Source organism: Balaenoptera physalus (genome assembly GCF_965194825.1).
Source record: "Balaenoptera physalus genome assembly, chromosome: 10".
NCBI lineage: Eukaryota > Metazoa > Chordata > Mammalia > Artiodactyla > Balaenopteridae > Balaenoptera > Balaenoptera physalus.
This window is the reverse complement of record NC_138889.1, coordinates 90301823-90322075: the sequence shown is the minus strand read 5'-3', so window position 1 is coordinate 90322075 and position 20253 is coordinate 90301823. Positions and strand designations below refer to the sequence as shown.

Below are 20253 nucleotides of genomic sequence, written 5' to 3'. Positions count from 1 at the left end.
CTAAAAGGAAAAGAGGAGGGAGGGGGACAGGAAAGAAGGAGATCCCTAAATAAAACTCTGGGTGGTTTTTATCACGATTATCACAAAAAGTTCTATATCTAGCTACCCAGGCTCCTAAATTAAATGTCAAATACAATCCTACACTGGAAACGTGATGTGTGGCTGCTACGGGGGAGCCCTGACAGCTCCACTCCCTTCTTCACGCTGGCCATGTAATAAGCCCTTTAAGCTCTGGCAAAGAGTAAATTATCAAGGCTCCTGTCAGTGCAGAGAGGAGCTGGAGCGGGGGAGAAGGACATCACAATGTGTTAATTTTATTAAGCCATTTAAAGCTCAATCCCATTCATTTCCAAAAATGCTCCAGCCCACTAGGCAGCTCAGAGACCATGTCCACCTAGTTTTAAAATGCCTAGAGTTGATTTGTACAGTGATTCAATTAGGAGCTCTCGGGCTCCAATAGAAAGAGAACAGCCAAAGGGTAAAGCTGAAGGGAAACGGAAAGTAGGGAGGGAACCAGAATCTCAGTGGTGTTTACTTCAAAGCGGGGCTATATCTCCTAATGTGTCTCTTAAATGCCACACACGATTTCTTTTGTGGCTCTTAATTTCTTTATTTTTCTTTTAATTTGGCACCAGGCAGTTTTGCTAACTAGAGAGTTTGCTCCATAACAATAAACATAATTGCTTCTAGTCATTGATTTCTTGTTTCCATTGGGAATATATGGACACACAGCTGCACACGCCTCAAGGCAGATATATTTGCCTTGACTTGAATGGGCAATAGACACAGAACCAACAAGAGGCAAGGCGGCCATGCAAGGCCCACAGAGTCAGCCAGCCAGGCAGCAACACCCAGGGGTCTCAACTATGGAGATTTAACTCAATTTATTTGCATGTCATTATCACTCGAAGAGGCAGCAATGGCCCTTTAAAACCTGAAATCTGTAAGTGTCACTAATCCCGGAAAGTGTTAATTGATCAAAGTGCAGAATCCAGTTAGTTATGAACAGGTGGCTTATTTTTCTCCACCAGTATTAGAAGGTCTCCTAAACTCCTGGAGGGGATGAAGGGGGGAAACTACCCCCATGTACCCTTGCCCTTCTACTGGAAACAGTGGGATGGGTCTCAGGACTAGGAGAAAGCTAGCAGCAGTCATCATTTACAGGATGTTGTCCTAAGCATTTTAAATGGATTATCTCATTTCATCTTCCTAACAACCCTATGAAGGATGTACTATTATCCTCTATTTTGCAGCTGAAAAAACAAATACACTGGGAAATGGAGAGGTTAAGCACAGGATCTGCTCAAGACTGCATAGTTATCAACTCTGGAGGGTATCTGTCCCAGTGAGCTTTTAATATCTGTAAAATACTGCCTCCCCCTGACAGTGGCTAACATTAGATTTCTGAACCTCATTCCTGTCTAGAAGAGGAGAGGAGAAAGAAAAAAGACTATTCACTGCTGACAATTCAAGTGAAGGCCTGAAAAGAGTGATTCAGACAGTAATCTCTCTCTCAACAGCTTTACTGAGATATAATTCACATTACCATACAATTCGGTGGTTTTTAGAACATTCAGAGAGTTGTGCGATCATCACGGTCAATTTCAGAACATTTTATCACCACAGACAGAAATTCCATGCCCATCAGCAGTCCCTGCCGCCCCCACTCCTCCATCTCCCTCAGCCCCAAGCAACAAGTCTACTTTCTTTCTCTAAAAATCTGCCTATTCTAGACATTTCATATAAAAGGAATCACGCAATATCAGGTCTTTTGTGAATGACTTCTTTCACTCAGCTTAATGTTTCTGAGGATTATCCTTGTTGCGGCATGTGTCAGGACTTGACTTCTTTTCATTGCCAAATAGTATTCCACCATGTGGATATACCACATTTTATTTACCCATGCATTGGTTGTGTTGTTTCCACATTCTGGATAGTATGAATAATGCTGCTATGAACACTGGTGTGCAGTTTTTGTGTGGATGTATGTTTTCATTTCTCTTGGGTATATACTCCAGAATGGAATTGCTGGATCACACGGCAACCCTTATGTTTAACCTTCTGAGTAACTGGCAGGTCATTTTCCAAAGTCACTATACCTTTTTACAACCCCCCCCAGAAATTTATGAGGGTTCCAATTTTTCCACATCCTTGTCAAATGGACAAAACTTCTCTTTAATGGGAAAACTACAGAGCTATAGTCCTAAAAGCTGTCGACCTTCTTGAGCTCTGCTGTAACTGCCTGGGTGACCCTGGGCAAGAACCTTTACTACCCTGGCACCTCAGTGTCCTCATCTATAAAGTGGAGGGCCTGGAGCAAATGGCTTCAGACTTCCCACTGTGCCCTACATTTATTCATTCTGTCACATGATGGGAGACACCCTGACCAGTGGGGAGGTAGATGCTGTGAAACAGATAGCTTGAAGCTGACTACACGATTGTGTATCTGACTTTGCATTAACTCAGTTTCCATTGTGCCTGAATAACCTTAGACTGTGACTATCATGCCTGCCTCAAAAAACAAATAAACAAACTCACAGAATCTGCTTATGCTATTAGGAAGAAAAGAGAAATGCCTTATTATGTAAAGGTTCCATTTGGCAATAACGGCAGACTGGCATTCAGGATTTTAGTTTCCTAAATTGGGGTTCAAAGATAGAAGTGGGTTCAAATGATAAAATGTATGTATTTATAAGAAATAATGTTAGGTGAAAAAAGCAGGACATAAACTATGTGTGTGTGTGTGTATATACAGTTATATATAGTTTTATATATATAGTATATATATATATATATATATATATATACACACACACATAGAGTAATAGTTATATAACTCTTAAACAACACTGGGGTTGGGGAGCCAGCCCTCTGACCCCTCTATGCAGTTGAAAGTCCTTGTATGATTAAGAGTCAGCCCTCCGTTATGGGATTCCTCCATAGCCGCAGTTCTGGGTTCTGCATCCACAGATTCAACCAACTGCAGATCATGTAGTTTTGATACTATAGTATTTACTATTGAAAAAAAATCCTCACATAAGTGGACCCATGCAGTTCAAACCATGTTGTTCAAAGGTCAATTACATATAGAATAATAGGACTCTTCTACCTGAAAGGCAAAGCACCATAATATTAATCAGCTTTTTCACTGATGTGTTTCAAAGTATGGAGTACTGACCATGTGCACCAGGCTGCACACTAAAAAAGCAGAACTCAGAACTACCAAATTAGATGTTCTGAGTGAGGCTCAAGAATCCTCAATTTTAGAAAAAAGTACTGAAAGTTTACAAACTACTGCAGGTAGGAGAAGATTGGCTGATTTCTTCTTTCTAGATTATAGCTGTCTGTATTTTCTACATTTTTCTACGAAGAACATGTATTACTTTTGTAACTGGGGGATGGGAAAAGGGGAAATTGTTTTGTTTTGATAAAGGCAGGGAGATGGTGAAGGAGGGCAAAGAGCTTGTTTCTCCTCTTTCTGCTGCCTAGGTGTCTACAGAGGATGAAAAGGGGTCACATTTGCTTCTGGGTGATTTCCATGCCTCAGAGCCTAGACTGGACCTGAGAAAGCACTGGTATTTTTTCCATTTGGTGTCCTTCATACATAAGGGGAAACTACTGAAGCACTTGCCTTAGTTCTCCATTTGGCCAGGGCTAAATGCTCTGGGGCTGTCATGGATCCTTTGTCATCTCCCCATATTTTCTCCAGTCCTGGGACTCTAGGATTGTGGGAAGCTGTGGCTGCAGGATCCAGTAAGGGAGGTAAAAGAAGGGTGCGAGGGAAAAATAGTTAGTGAAGAGTCATACTGCTAGGGATAACAGGCTACATGTATAAATATCAACTTACCCATGGGTTCAACAACAGTGTGGGGGTGAATAACATGAAGGAAGATGAATCTGAAGTCCAGTCCTGTTCCCACCACTTACTAGCAAGCTATTTAATCTCTGTTAAGTCTTGGATTGCGTACCCATAAAACAGGGCAAATAATATTTCTTTTCATATGGTTGCTGTAATAGATAATGCATATCTATTACTAGGGACCACGCTAGTAGGGCTTGAGGATACAGAGATAAAATGAACACAATTCATGTCTTCCATGATTACTTCTTTTTTATGTGAAGTGAACAAGTAGGTCAATAGGGACTTCCCTGGTGATCCAGTGGTAAAGAATCCTCCTTCCAATGCAGGGGACGTGGGTTTGCTCCCTGGTTGGGGAACTAAGATCCCACATGCCACGGGGCAACTAAGCCCATGCGCCACAACTACTGAGCTCACGCGCCTCAACGAGAGAACCCACCTGCCACAAACTACAGAGCCCACGCACTCTGGAGCCCGCGCCACAACTAGAGAAGAGAAAAGCTGCACGCCACAATTAGAGAGAAGCCCACACACTGCAACGAGTGCCGCAACAAGCGCCGCAACGAAAGATCCCACATGCTGCAACGAAGACCCAATGCAGCCAAACAAATAAATAAATAAATAAATAAATGAAAAGAAATAGGTCAGTAATTCTAATAACTTTCCAACCAAAGAAACACTTTTGAATGAACCAACTTCATAACTGAGGCATCTCAATTCTCTGCTTTAGATGGATGAATAAATACTGCCCCAGTGAATACTTGTATCTTGAGGCAGGACAAGGACCAGCCCAAGGCCTGACTTGACCCAGGTGAATAACAGGACACTAACACCAAGAATTCAAGTTAGGTTTTGCTTATATCCATTACTATTTGTACATGCAAAACCTATCATTTTAACAATAGTCTGATTAGCGCTGGAGTGAAGGACTGGGCTATGTTCCATGTCAATGATATCAGCTATTAAAAAGGTCTGTACGGTCCTCCTGCAATTATAAAATGCTCTGTAAATGTTAAATAAAAATAAACTAAGAAAACAATCCTCAGTTCTATTTAACTAATTTCATGTTGCTAGACCATTCTTTGGTTTCATACTTCAGTAAGAATACCTTTAGAGATTGGAGAAAATAAGGAAAAGAACCTGATTATATTTTAGACAGTCTTAGTATGATTAGATCCTATGTTTAATCCCACTCCAGTCACAGAGAATAATGTGAACCACTTGGCTCAAGTTTAAGATGATTTTTTGAGAATAACTTCTTAATAAATTAGTATGAATTTGAGATACACAAACATTGTTTTAACTGTTTGTTTCAAGTACACACCAGCTATAGGAAACAGTGAACGGTGCACCTTATATGGAAAGAAAAGCAATCAATATATCATAGAGAAAATGGCTATTATTAACTGCATAATGAGAGGTTAGTTAGATTGAGCTTAGCATGTTATCCTTTAGTTCAATACTTTCTGGGAGACTGAGCAGGGGGAAGGAAAGGAAGGAAATCAATGTGTTTTCTAAGTTTCAGTTTCCTCTGGGTAAACTATGAAAGATAATTGCATAGTCACTACAAAGGAAAGCTGTAAAGAACTCAGATGCTTTAAATTTCCTAAAAATCTAGTCCGGACATATACACACATACATACCCCTGACTGACTACATCTTTTAATTTCCCCAAAGTCTAGCGTAAATATAAGAAATCTAGAGACTAAAATGCTGCTTTGTGCAACAGATGTTTCTGAAAAGTTTGGCTGCAAAAAAATGTTTGCAAACTGGGTCAAGTCAAACGCATTAGGATTATTTAATAGACCACTTCCAATTAAACAAAATAAAGATTGTTATTAAAAATAACTTCTCTCCACTGTATACAAGTTCTGGATCCCTGGAGGTCTGCCCCCTTTAAAACAGGGCTCACCACAGCAATATGCATGCACACCACTTCATCTGGACCTGTGCCTTATTTACCAACCATCTCTGGCTCTCATACCCGTCCTCGGGCTCACCCCTAGTAGCTGGGATTTGATGTCTCCTGCTGTTCCTCTGGTTTTAGAACTCAGCCCACTCCTGGACCATGGCGACGGCCTTGATCATCCTCCTAATCCCTGACCAGGACTCCTTTCCCGTTTTTTTGGCTTTGTTACTTCTCTGTCGGACATAACTGTTTAAAGGAACCCTGTCCTCTCAGGGAGCCTGAGCGGATGACTCAGTTTACCTCCCTTCCCTCTCTTACTCCTTTGCTCCCTCAGCTCAATTTATTTGTTTTCTAAGCCTGGAATTTTATGTATTTCATTTTTTTCAAGGTTGAAATCATTTGGACTTACATTTACAAGGGCTCTTCTGGCTATTTGCTGAAAGAACGAAGAAAACCAAAACACAAGATGGCAGGAAAATAACTAAGGTCCAGCAGTTTCTAGTCCCCCCAGACACACTGAATCAGAAACTCTGGGGGTGGGTCCAGCAGTCTGTATTTTAATAAGTCCTCCAGGCGATTTTCATGAACACTAAAGTTTAAGAACCATTGCTCTGAAGAAAAGATGTCTGACAAATATTTTGGACAAAATGAGGCACCTCATTAAGAAGTCTATATTACTGACATAGAAGAATGTTTAAGATATTCTGTGTAATAAAACCATAGCTATGGTATAATTTTTGTAAAATATCTTAGAAGTGTATTTCCACATGAAAAAATGTCTAGAAGGTTACACACCAAGCTGTTAATAGTGGTTAATTTAAGGGAAATCCATTTTACTTTTCCTTTATGGATAGCTGTATTTTTAATCTATAAGCATATATTATTTTATAATTTAAAAAAAGGTTAATCTAGGCATCTTCCACTCCTCTCTGGCAAAACTGAGAGGTAAAAATTAACTCAGTCCCCAGTAGACCTCAGTGTCTGGACTAATCAAGCTTTGTGAGGCTTTAGGGAATTCTAGAGGAAGTGAGGCAGATAGAGTGTTCAGTGCTCCATGACTCAGTCAGTGCTTCTATGTAAAGCTGCTGTGCCAGAAAATGACAGGTCATAAAGCCTAGGAGATTCTGCTCTTCTTAAATAAGCCAACTTAAAAAAGGGATGGTGGGGTTCGGAGGGAAAACAGAACAGACTAAAAACTTAATGAGTTCTTTTGGAAGACACCAATTTGTTTCTGGGAAAATATTCTTTGTTGCAGAAATTATGTATTTAAGTGTCCCATTTTTCATCTCCTATTTGTGATCTAACAGTCATCCTGCAATTATGATGGTCCTTCTTCAAGCTGGCTCCAGGTAAAAATGGCGTACACATACGTTAGGCTAGAAAGGGGCTTGAAAATAAAATAGATTGGTGGGAAATTATCCAGGGCGAGACAAAGAGAAGATGAAAGAAAGGTGAGTGTGTATAAACATATCCAAGATCAAGTGAGGTCCTAACAAATATCCTTTAGCTTATGATGCATCATAGGAAAATCCTGAGGCTTCCACGGGTTGCTCTCATGGGGATTACTGAATTCTTTCAGCTCTGGCAAGTTTCCCATCAGAAGCACTATATGCATTCATAACGGTTCCCAAAGCACTTTACCTGTATTATCATCATGCACAGAAGCCACTCAGTGTAATCTGTACACATTCTCTTGCTCTTCACTGTCTATAAGCGTGTGGGTGTGGCAGAAAGAGGAAATACAGTTGTCTCCTTCAGGATAGCTGTTGTCCCACAAACCAGAGAAACTCGGTAAAAAAAGCTTTCTGTTATCTTTAATAATTAATTGGTTCATCTTCACTAAAGGAAAACTACTTTCATATAAGTAGTTTTGGGGGAGGGGGGTCTTTCTACTTTGAGCTAAGAAAATCGACAAAAGTTACCCCAATGTGTTCTTATCAATAAAATGGGAAATAAAAGCTAATTTACAAGGTTATTGCAGTGATCACAAGTGTGGAAGAGGAGAGGGAGAAAAACAAGTTAGTGCTTAATGGGTGCAGTTTCAGTTTGGGATGATGGAAAGAGTTCTGGAGATGGATGGTGGTGACGCTGCACAACAATGTGAATGTGCTTAAGGCCACTGAGCTGTACAATTAAAAGTGGTTCAAATGGAACATTTCATTATGTATATTTTACCACAATTTTTTTAAAAGGTACGTAAGGCTCCTAGCACAGTGCCTGGCTCTTATTAGGTGCTCAAGAAATGCTAGTCTTATTCCCCTTATAAAATTTTTTAATTAAAAAAAAGACAGTATAAAAAGCCAAATAAAATCACACTCCTTTCCCTATTTAATTGTGCAAGGCTTTGACTCTCAGGCGAAGCCAGCTGGCACCCGTACTGGGTAGTGCCACAGCAAACGTCTGGGTAGGAGAAGGGAGGCTACATTAGTCATAATCCCTCCGGCATGTTCAGTTCCCAGTCCACCCACAACCCTGGCATGGCATCTCCCAGAATATCAATCCTACAGCCCCCAACATCTTGCAAAGAAAGCTGGGAAGCTTAAACCATTTCCCAGACCAGACTCCAGGTCATGAGGACAAAAGTATTCACAGTGGCAGCTGGCTCCCGTTAAGTGGGGGAGTGACAAGACGCTAGTACTGAACACCAACTGGATAGGCCTGACCTTGTTCCAGTCCCAGCATTAAGCTGATGGTATCTCTGATGCCTTTGGTTGGATTTAATGGACACAGAGGCCAGCAGTCTCGAAGGCCCGGTAAAGGAAGATTAAAAATGCACTTGTCTGCAGTTCAGAGAAAACAATGAACGATTATGTGTTGTAAGTCATAAAACAGAGAAGGGGGAAAACAGATGACTTATCTTTAGGCATGTTAGAACACTGCTTTTGATGGGTAGGCTTAATTAGATCTTGATGCAACGTTCAGATAGATCGTCATTAACATCCCTCAAATTTAGCTCAAGGAGAATGAAATACTTGGGGTACCAATATCCAATTAATTCGAAAACAATACTTACTTTAGGGTCTGAGCTCTTGAACTTTAACCTTTCCACCAACTCTATCATAGCCGCCTTCAGTCCGCCTGAATCTTTGCTCTAGAAGAAAGGAAAGTCAGGGGTCATTAGACAGCATTTTGTTGCTCTCTCGAACACAAACAGCATTTCATGGGACAATGAAACGGAAGGCAATTTCTTCTTATCAGCCAAGAGGACTAAACGACTAAGGAAAGATGTGTTGCCCCTCTTCCTCTTCTCTATGGACAAAGAGGGTCAGGACATAAATTGCCCAGTGACCTGAGAGAACAACTGGAATGAAAATTAAATGCAATTTGTATAGGCTGACTCACTGCTTCATCTCAGGGCTCAACTGCACCAGTATTCACAGAGGGCTGAGGCTTTGCAAAAGAGATTTCTATCTGGGATGTCTATTTTATGACCGAGTGATTTTTATTTTAAACTTCTACATCACAAATACAGAAGTATGCAATATTAAATATTCTCACAAAAATAAAAACAAAGAAAATTCCCCAAGATTTAACCCTAATTGGAAATGGTATTTCAGTGTATTCAGTTGAATACAGGTTTTTGAGTCAGAAATATAAGGTTTCAAATTTGGGGTCGGCATTAACTAGTTGACTAACCTCAGGCAAATTATTGACTTTCTTGAAAACTTCTCCCTCTTCGATAAAATGGGGATTATAAAAAGGGTTATTTTGAAGCTTAACTGAAATGCCGTTTGTAAAGGCGTTAGCACAGTATGTGGCACATAGTAAGTGCTCAATAAATGTCACCTATTATATTGTTGTTGTTATTACTGCATTATAATGATTTAGACTAGCAAAATCCAACAGAAATGTAATGTAAGCCACAAATGCAAGCCACATATATAATTTTAAGTTTTTGAGTAGTCACAAAAACAAAAGGAAATTAATTTGAATACATTTTACTTAACTCAGTATATCCAAAATATTATCACTGCAACATGGAATTTCAACATGAGGTATTTTATACATTTTTTTCATACCAGGTCTTTGAAATCTAGTGTGTATTTCACACTTACAGCCCAATTCAATCTGGACTTACCACATTTCAAGTGCACCAAAGCCATCCATGGCTAGTGACTACTGCACTGGTCAGCACAGATTTAAAGCACAGACTAAAGCCACACTGCCTGGATTCAAGTCCCAAATCTACCACTAGATTTGTGTGACCTTAGGCAAGTCACTTAGCCTCTCAGTGCCTCAATTTCTTTATAATATGAAGCTAATAATAGTACCCATCTCACAGGGTTGTAGAAAGACAAAATGAGCTCATATACATCAAGGTGCTTGGGACAGGGCCTGGCACATGCTAAAGACAACAGATGTATGAGACATATTTATTATTACTGTCTCCCTCACGATATTTTAAATCCCTTAAAGGTAAGAACTACATTTTTTATCTCTATCCGTGTTCAGCATCAAGAAGGTGTTCAAAAAAGTCTGCTGAACAAACGCATGAATGAATATGCAATCTTAAGATATGAATGCCCTTACAATAATACATGTGTGTAGCACAATGTAAAGTCACATGAATTAGTTTATTTTCTTATCTCAACTCCTTGGGGGATAGGAGAGGATCATCACCCTCATTTTATCAGTGTTGGAAAGGAGGTATGAGTAAGTAAAATGACTTGTCATTTTTACGGGTATGGGACAATAAATAAGTACAATATAAACAAGTACTACAAATATCTGTTCTTCAAAATTGGCCTCAGAATCAGTGATAGTTTCCAAATTTGGGGGGAAAATTCCAATTCCTCCAAAACAGGACCTACTTAGTAAGACTCCATCATATAGATAAAAACAGACTAAAGCCTAAATCCTTTTTTCCCCTCTAACCTCCTTTCTCTCCCAAGTCTACACAGTAAAAGTCTGATGTAACCTAAGACCGATATCTGCTTTAGATGTGCTCTCCAAACACAGCTTAGCTGACATTCCCATCCTAACTGTGGTTCTAAATTTTAATAATTTGTATTTTTAGTTTTACTTTTAAAATGATGACAACTTTTCAAATCTCTTCACCAATCTAAATCTTTCATCTCAGACAGGTGGGAAAAGGAATCTGGAGGTCACACACCAGGGGAGTGCAGGAGACCCGAAGTACCTAAAAAAGGGTTAAATTGCCAGACACAATCCTGCTTTTATGAGATGATCAGACAATAAAGACTGTCTGGTGATATCATTCCTCTAACCTGCTTCTCATTGGCTGCAACAAGCAGGTCACTTGTCCCTGGAAAACTCTCTTCCCCCACATCCCAGCTGCCAGCACCCATTTTAAGCTCTTCAGCAAGAGCCTTTGATATATTATGACTTTCCCCCTGGCTCTAGAGAACAGAAAGGAATGCACCAAACTGTGTCTTAAAACATTCAGAAGAGAAACAGGACGACGAAGGAATCCCTAAGAAGCAGGCAGCCTGTTTGCAGGCAGATGTGCCTTGTGTGGAGAGATAAGGGAACCCTTAGCCTTCTTTCATAAAAACAGTGTGTCAGCAGAATCCTTCCTCCTTTTTACAAAGCATCTGCAGCTCTGCCTACCCAGGGGAGTGACAGAGGAGAGGCACAGAGACTCTTCCTTCAGGAAACTCACCCATACTACCTCCCCACCCCTCTCTGAGAATATTCTCAGAGATAATTGGGGTCTGTATTGAGCCAGCCTCTAAACGGGTGGTGAAAAAACCTTCCCCAATGGCTTTTTTAACCCCTCCCCCCCAAATAAGCAGTTGGTCAGAAGGGAGAGGGTCCTCTGGGCAGACCCTCCTCTGACAGCGGCAGGGCTGGGTAAGAGTACAAATGGACAACCCTGGCCCCAAAGCCACTTCCTTTCTTTTCTCACACCCCAGTCCCTTCCTGCACCTCAAGGAGCCTGTACACAGATGTTCAAGCTAATACACCCAAACTCTGGGCACATCTCTCTCAAACAGTCGCCTTGGCCACACCTGGGACCTCCAAATGAGCATATCAGGGGCGGGGTCTAATGGTTTGGTCCATCTTTGGGAGGATGGGCTCAGAAAGAGCCTCTGCAGGCCCTGGATGCAGGGTCAGGACATTTCATCAGGAAATTCTTGGGTCCTGGATACTTGAAGAGTGGTCTAGAAGGGGGCAGGCATGGCCAGAGGAAAGACCCTCAAAAGCATAGGGCAGGGGCACAGGGTTGTCTAGGTCTAAGGTGGTATTTGAGTATGAGTGTCCCCAAACCATCGGGTAGTATCATGTTTTAGTTAATTATTTGTTTGCAGAGGGCAGTCATCAGTCAAAAGGTAACTGGAATAGATCATACTTTCAGACTTCCCTACTGTGGTGGAATGGAAGAGTTGCCTCTGAAACCTGTGTTCTAATTGAGAAGTTAGAAGAATTCTAACCTTGTAGACATCTGGTTCCATAAATGGCCAGATTATACTATGTCAGTCCTTGGGGCAAGCACTGTGAGTGGTGAAGACGTGAGATTCGCCTGATACTGCTCTTCCTCACCTCCACTCCACACAATGCATTCCAAGAACACAGGAGTTCAATGTGAGCATATCTTGTTTATGTACCTCTCTCCTCCCCCAAGAAGAGTGTAGATTAAAACAAGACAAGTGCTATGTTGTGTAACACCCCTCAAAATTTGATCCATCTATGGAGATGGCGGATGCTTCATAAAAGCCAACTCCTAGGGATGAATCATAATAAAGCCAAAGAAAGGACAAAATGCCTACATTTGAGGGTATTCTTTATTCTCCAAAGCACTTTCATATGCTCTTTCACTGGTATTTTACAATAAACCTAAAAAGTAGTGCATTCTCACTTTACAGCTGAGAAAAATGGCTGGTGAAAATCAAATGAGAAACCCCCAAATCACAGAGCCCAAGCACTGTTTAACTAGCATTACACAGTAACACAATAACTAAAAGGTAGGGTATTCACACTGTACAATAGAGAAAAATGGTTCTGTGTAAGTCAAATGATGTCCCCCAAATCACAGAGCTAGTCAGTAGCAAAACCAGGATCAAAAAGATCTAAATGAAAAAGATTTATAACATATACAAGAGAAGAGGTTGGTATCAAGAATAATGCGAAAATACATAAGGGATTCCTATAAATAAGAAAAAGCCAAATAAGCACAAAAGAAATCCCAAAAAAGGATATGAACATAACAGAAATGTGAAATGGCTAATACACATATGAAAAGATGTAAAAGATGCTCTAACTTACTTGTAATTATCATATCATTTCTTATCCATCACATTGAAAAAAAAGTTTTGATTTGATAATACCGAGTGACGAGAGACTTTGGGCAGGTCAGGGATTTTCATATGTTGCTGATATAATATAATAAAGCTACTTTGAAATCACATGCCTAGCAAGTCCATTTTTCACTTTCTCCCCTTGAGAAGCACTAACATGGGTCAGGGAGGTATGAAGAAAAACATTTATTGCAGCACTGCTTGTAATACTAAAAAACTGGAAACATCCTAAACATCCATCAATAGTGGGTGGCCAAATAAACTACGGAATTAACAAATGGGATCTGATATAGCAAATAAAAAGAATGAGACACAATGCTGAATTTTTTAAAAGTTGCAAAACAATGCATACTATATCATTTATTAAAAAAACATAAAACTATTCATTTTTATTGGTGATACGTATGTATGTAAAAGACTAGAAAGCAATGACTGAGGGACTAGTAGTGGGAATAGTAGTAGGAAGAGTCTTAGACTTACTTAAATTTATTCCTATTATCTAATTAAGATTTAATATACAAAAAGGGAGGGAGGGAGGAAGAGAGGACAGATCTAGGGCTCCTGTTTCGAGTGTCTCTCTCCATGAGTTTGCCTAAGTATAAATACTGGGGCACTGTTCCCTTTGCATGCAAACATGAACCAAAGGTATAAGAAAGGGTTCTCTACCTAGTATTCATGCATCGATTTCTGGGAGTTTGAAATCCCCAAAACTGTACACAAAATTTGCAATGTACATGCCCTTTTCTATGAAAAGGGACTTGAGCATTTCTCAAAGCCCCCCAAAAGTTTAACTTTCCTAGTGTAAAGGGCACTGCACAAAGAGAAAGGAGACTCAGGCTCCATTCCTACTAACTGCTATATGAGCTTGGAAAAGTCATTTTACATCTCTGAGTTTGTTTCTCAACCTGTAAATGAGGAAAATGGGCCAAATCAGAACCTACAGATTTGCAGGCTGCAGCCTACACAACTTTTGTTTTGTTTTTAGAGTGTTGTCCCACACAGCATACTAGGAATTTTAAATTCATTGTCAACATTTAAAAACCAGGAGATACGACATAATAAAGATTTCCAGCTTCTTCTAAAAATCTGAAAGGTATGACTGTACTGGGCTTCCTCTCCCACATAGCAGCAACTGGCTGAAGCTGAGTAGCAACTACCCGCTTTAGGCAAGGCAAGCTCCCTCCAGTTTGCCATAGTTACCCTGGCTGGCTTCTCTCATTTACATTACCCTTCTGGTCCCTGTAGACATTTGAAGTTGCTACCCCTGGAAGAACTCCCTCTGAAAGTTTTCTGTCTCTAAGGGTCCTTGTATTTGAACACCAAGAAAGTTGGCATGTCTTTCTTCAAAGGGGTTCAGAATACCTCATAAACACACGTCCATCCATTCACTCCAAAACACAGAAATAATACAGCTCATTCTAATGCAAACGTTCTTTGAAAATGGGCAAGAGGCAGAAACAAAGGTAGAATATGGTAGGTAAAAGAGACATCAGAATAAGAAGTATTTCTTGACAACCAGTCTCTGTACTTTCATGGGAGTCAGCCTAGTCTAATGCCAATAACCAGCTGGCATTAGAAAAGATGCCAGAAAAGAAAAGAAAAAGTCATGTGTCAGTAGAAATGTAAGTGTAAATCACTTAATATCCTAAACTGGTTCCTAAATATTGAATTCCGTATTACAAAGAATCAGAAGATGCTGAGTTCAGAAAGAATACTGGCTGCCTATTTTGGTTTTTTCCTATCCCACTAGCCTTGTGTTGGTACCATGCTTAAAAAACAAAAAATCAATCCAACTTTCTATCATTTTCACAAAAAGGTTTTGTTTGGGAGAAACAGTGGAAAAGGATTGGGAGATAGAATATATAAGAAGTCCTCCTAAGGAATCCAATAAGAAAGCAAAGCCCTGACAAAAGGAAATGAAACTGAATTTTAGTATGCCATGAAATTTTAGTTTCACCACACCATGTCCAAAAATTCTTTACCATCTTCTTCACATGACTTGATTTTCCAACTCCAAATCCACTCCTATGTTAGGCAACCACCTTTATATAGCTGCTCAGATCCAAAATAATTTTTGGGTCTGAGCAAACCTATTACCAAGTCTTTTCAGACCTAACTCTAAAACACAGGCCAAGTCCAACTACTCTTCACCATCTCCACTACTCCCTGTTTGGTCCTAATCCAAGGAGCGACACCACTCCCACTCGCCTACCCTACACTCCATTCTCCACACAGGCACCAGAGGGAAATTTTAAGAACGTGAATCAGATCACTCATTCTCCTGCTTAAACAGTCTATGGCTACGCAGAAGGAAATCCAAAATCTTTACCATGGTCCACTTGGCAGTCTGACCTCGTCTACTACCCTCTACCTGGAACCCTGACTCATTATCCTGCAGCCATCTTTGTTATCCTCAGTGAGCCTGTTCCATCTCAGAACTTCTACACTGGCTTATTTCCTCCATTCAGATCACTATGCCGCCAGATCTTCCCACCACTGGCTCTAACTATACCCAGTCCTTGTCAGATCCTTAAACAGCCTCTCTCTCATTGCCCATTCCAGTCACTCTCTTTCTCCTTCCCCTAGTTTGTTATTCATGGCATTTATCATTATTTAGAATGTTATTTACTGTTTAACTTGCTTGTGTCTGTTTTGCTCTTAAAACAAAAGCTCCATGAGATCAGGTACTTAGAATTGTTCACTGTTAAATTCCCTACAGCCCCAAATACTCCACCTGACTGAATGAATAGATCAAAGGAAAAAAACACGATGACGCTAATTTCAAACAATATAGAAAAATATCTTAACGAAACTGTACCTCAAAGAATTGCGGTAAAAATTAAATGACATAATATGTAGGAAGTTTATAGCACAGAACCTGGTACATACTAAGTTCTCAATAAATTTTAGTTATCATTGTTGTTATTGTTATTATTAAGTGATTAACAGTCTATTGAGTGACTGACTACTAAGTATCAAGTACTGAGCTAGAGAAGTGCTGAATGGAAAAAAATGAACAAAACAATCTGATACTAATCAAAATACTCTGTAAAATATCTAGGAAGAAAAATCCAGATGGAAGGGAAAGAACAGTTTTAATAGTCTGACTATTCAGAAAGTATTTATCTACTACATACCTTCATAGAGATAACAAACATCAGGAGATTGTGTCAGTACAACTTAGAAAGGTTAAATGTAAGTGGGAATAATTAAGAGTAGAGGCTAAATGGGATGGTGGAATGAAAATGTACTTTGGGGTTAGACCTGGATTCAAATCCTTATCCTTTCACTTACAAACTAGGTGAACTTCCACAAAGCTCAACCTCTTTGAGTATCAGTTATTTCATCTGTAAAATGAGAATCAGAATAACACAGGTTATTGTGGGAGTTATATTGAGATCAACTGAAATAATGAGGTGAAAAGCACCTGACCTAAAGCCACTTAATTAATAATTATTATTCTTCTAATCTCGGGAAAAGAGCCTCAAAATTCAACAGCAGGGACTTCCCTGGTGGCGCAGTGGTTAAGAATCCGCCTGCCAATGCAGGGGACATGGGTTCGAGCCCTGGTCCGGGAAGATCCCACATGCCACGGAGCAACTAAGCCCGTGCACCACAACTACTGAGCCTGCGATCTAGAGCCCACGGGCCACAACTACTGAAGCCCGCACACCTAGAGCCTGTGCTCTGCAACAAGAGAAGCCACCGCAATGAGAAGCCAGAGCACTGCAACAAAGACTAGCCCCTGCTCACCACAAATAAAGCCCACGCACAGCAACAAAGACCCAATGCAGCTAAAAATAAACAAATAAAATAAATTAAAAAAAAAATTCAACAGCAGATAAGTGTTTCTAGACTCTCTTAGTTTTATAACCTCAGGTAAAGGCTAGCATTTCCATTCTTCACACACATGAAGTCAGAGGTCTTTCACTCAACACAGGTTATACCCTGCCAGGGTTCAGAGACCCAAAGAACAGAGTGGAGAACAGTAGGGGGTTGCCTCTAACCTCTTTCCCCCACGACTGCCTACTGGAAAGGAAATGGAGGCTATTTTCTAACTAGAAAGTAAAGCGTGTACTGCTCCTGCCGCCTCTCCACTTCTATAAAAATTTCCTACAGTTCAGAATGTAAAACAGAATTTAAAGAGGACAACCAGCAAGACTTGTGAACCTAAAATTAGACATACCAGCTGTGTTTTGGTTAGCTAGTGCACATGGCACCAGCAGGACACTGAAATATACAGGAGCCTCTTCTCTGAAGACAAGTTTTTCACCAGCCTATCTACCCACCAGCATAGAGCAGGCAGAAGGAACAGAAGGAGAGGGGGCTGAACAGTGTTCACCGAAAGAAACTTGGTGTCTGAACTTCTACTTCTGCCAGACTACCTGGTCTGGAATTGAACGCAGAATAGAACCTTAGTTGCCTCTGTAAGGATAGTAAGAGTAAGAGTCACTAATTGCTGAGGGATTATTATATTCCAGGCGCTGTACTAAGCTCTTTACATGTATCATCTTGTTTGTTCTTCACTACAACCCAAAAAGGAGAAATAATTATTATGCCCATGTTACAGATGAGGACACCAAGATTCAGAGAGACTGAGTGAATTCTCCAACATGACACAGGTAATAAGTAGCAGAGCCAGGATTCAAACCCATAGACTGCAAAGCCAATTAAGGCAAGACTGCTTGGTCTTTCATATTCATTCTCCCATGTTTCCTTAGTAAGAGACTCCAGTTTTAGCTGGACACATCATGGCCTGAAGAAAAGACTGTTTCCCATCCTCCCTTGCAACTAGATAAGGCCATGGGACTGAACTCTGGCCAATGAAACGTAAGCAGTAATGCATGCAACTTCTGGAGGGTTCTCTTTAAATAAAGGGGTGTTCCCATCTTCACTTTCCCGTGCCTGCTATCCTGGAACTCAGATGTACTGGCTGGACCTCCGGGAGTCATCTTGGTCCATGACAAGGACCATACCCTAAGGATGGCAGAGCAGAGGCAGAAAGAGCCTAGATTCCTAATAACTGCATGGTCCCTCTGTACCAGCTTTGGACTGCCTACATCCTTCTATACAAGAGAAAATAAAACATCCACCTTGTCTGAGCTGCTGTTATTTTGGATTTTTCCAAATTATTTCATTATTTCAGATGCAGTTGAATTTAATGTAAACACTGATATAGTAAATCACTATGCAACACTCTCTCTTTCAGTTCTTCATTGATGCCCTGTGACTATTTGAGATTATTATACTTCATATCATACATTTACCAAATATTTCATGTACACCTACTCTCCAACAGGCACTGTGCTAGGTGCTGGGAACACAAAGATGTATAACATACACTCCTAACCGTAGAAGAAGAGTTTATGGCCCACGCAAGACAGAGACATGGTGGGAAGAAATAATATTGATGGAGTATACTGTATTTAATGCTATAATAGTACAGGCTGTTGCTATGGGAACACAGAGGACAGCTGCCTAACACTCTAGTCATATCTACCTAGTAAAATCCTATCCATCTTTGAAGGCCCACCTCAAATGCCACTTCCTCTAAGAAATCTTTCCTAATTCCATGCCTCCAGCTGAAAATAACTTCTCTTTTCTCTGAGTCCCCATGACATACTATTTGTACCTCTCTTCTAGTATTTATACGCAAATAAGCATGTGAAAAGACTATAAGCTTCCTGATGTCAGGCATCTTTATCAATATCCGTCATGCAGCACACCTTAAGTGCTCAAAAATTATTCACATAAATAAAATTAACTTAAATACACCAGTTTTTGACAATAAAGCTAACTATATGTTATAGTTTGGATATAGTATAATGCTTTCTCTAATATCCTATTGAAGTTAAAAGCAGATTGCTCTGCTACCCGATCAAAAACTAGCTAAATACATTTGAAGTGAGTTTAACTTAAAATTAAATGTTCAACAAGAATAATTTAGCACACCACAATGTACATATCATTGCCTATATGGTTACTTGCCATAAATTACAGACTGAGCACTTAGCATATCTAGGAGATTTTGCTTGGTTGGTTTCATTTTTTTTCTTTCTTGATTCATTTTTGACATCCGAAAAGGGCATCACTATTGATTTTTTTATCCCCCAATGTCATGTTGGCTTGATCCCTAGCATAGTCACACACACACCTGCAAACAAGATTCTCATCTCTACCCCACATATCAGCACTGAAGTTTTTGTTTTACCCCTTCTTTGTCTGTACTCTGTCTTCTCTTCTGAGAGGTCCGTTAGTATCTGTGCTCCTTCCTGCCACACAACAAATTTAGTCCCTGGCTCTGGATACTAAAACCCACAACAGGAACAGGAGCATGAAACTGAGCTAGTTACCCCAGACTGAACTGTAACTTCAAGCAGAAGACACACTGAGCACTGACACCGACACATCTCTGGCTTCTCAGTTTGGGTCCGATGCAAGGGAAGAGAAAAGGTGGGTGTTATCAGTGGACAGCAGGGCAACCTCCATGTTGTGGGCTGTGGTCAAGAAAAGGTGGTGCCACAGGCACACAGTCCTTTATCCCCAGAGGGGCTTAAGAATAATACACCTACTGCATCAGCAATCTTACCCTGAAAAGCAGTCATCTAATAGTACAATATGCCTATTAACCTATTAATCTATTCTGATTGAAAGGTCGGGGAAGAGAAAAAAGAGGGCACTGGATTCTTGGGAGAGAGAGCAGGGAAAGTTTGGACCTTTTCTCTCAACAATCCTCTTGATAGTGTGTACCCTTAATTCTGTGGTCTTCCTCCTAAAAGCAGTAACGCCAGTCTAACCGTAACATGAACAGAAGACAAATCCCAATAGAAAGACATTCTATAAAATACCTGATCATCCCCAAAGATTTTGATTTAAGGCTGGGGTGAGGCCAATCACAGGTATTTTCTAAAGAATCTCCCTCCACAGGTGATTCCAAAATGTGGCAACAAGGTGAGAAACACACTGTTTACTTTGTTAACCTACTTCCCACTCCTCTTTCATTCCAATATACTCCATAGTGACCTTTCCGCTGTCCCTCCAACACCCCAAGTTCACCTCTACCTTAGAGCCTTTGCGTTCACCATTCTTTCCGCCTTAACCACTCTTCTCCCAGACTTTTTCTTAATTCTTAGATTATAAACTGTAATTTTAATAACGAAGATTGTGGGAAGAGTCCACGTCCCTAACAGAACACAATTAGATGACTCTTCCCCTCCACTTAACCC

General features: G+C 40.3%; 1 protein-coding gene across 5 annotated transcripts in view; it reads right to left on the bottom strand.

Annotated features, from left to right (window-relative positions):
- Positions 1-20253, bottom strand: part of TRIM44 (tripartite motif containing 44) — a 112530-nt gene that overhangs the window by 83375 nt on the left and 8902 nt on the right. For all 5 annotated transcript variants that reach the window (XM_082477520.1, XM_082477522.1, XM_082477521.1 and 2 more), the window contains exon 2: positions 8782-8859. In XM_082477520.1, the coding sequence (XP_082333646.1) occupies positions 8782-8859 (78 nt within the window). The remainder of the gene's footprint in view (positions 1-8781; positions 8860-20253) is intronic.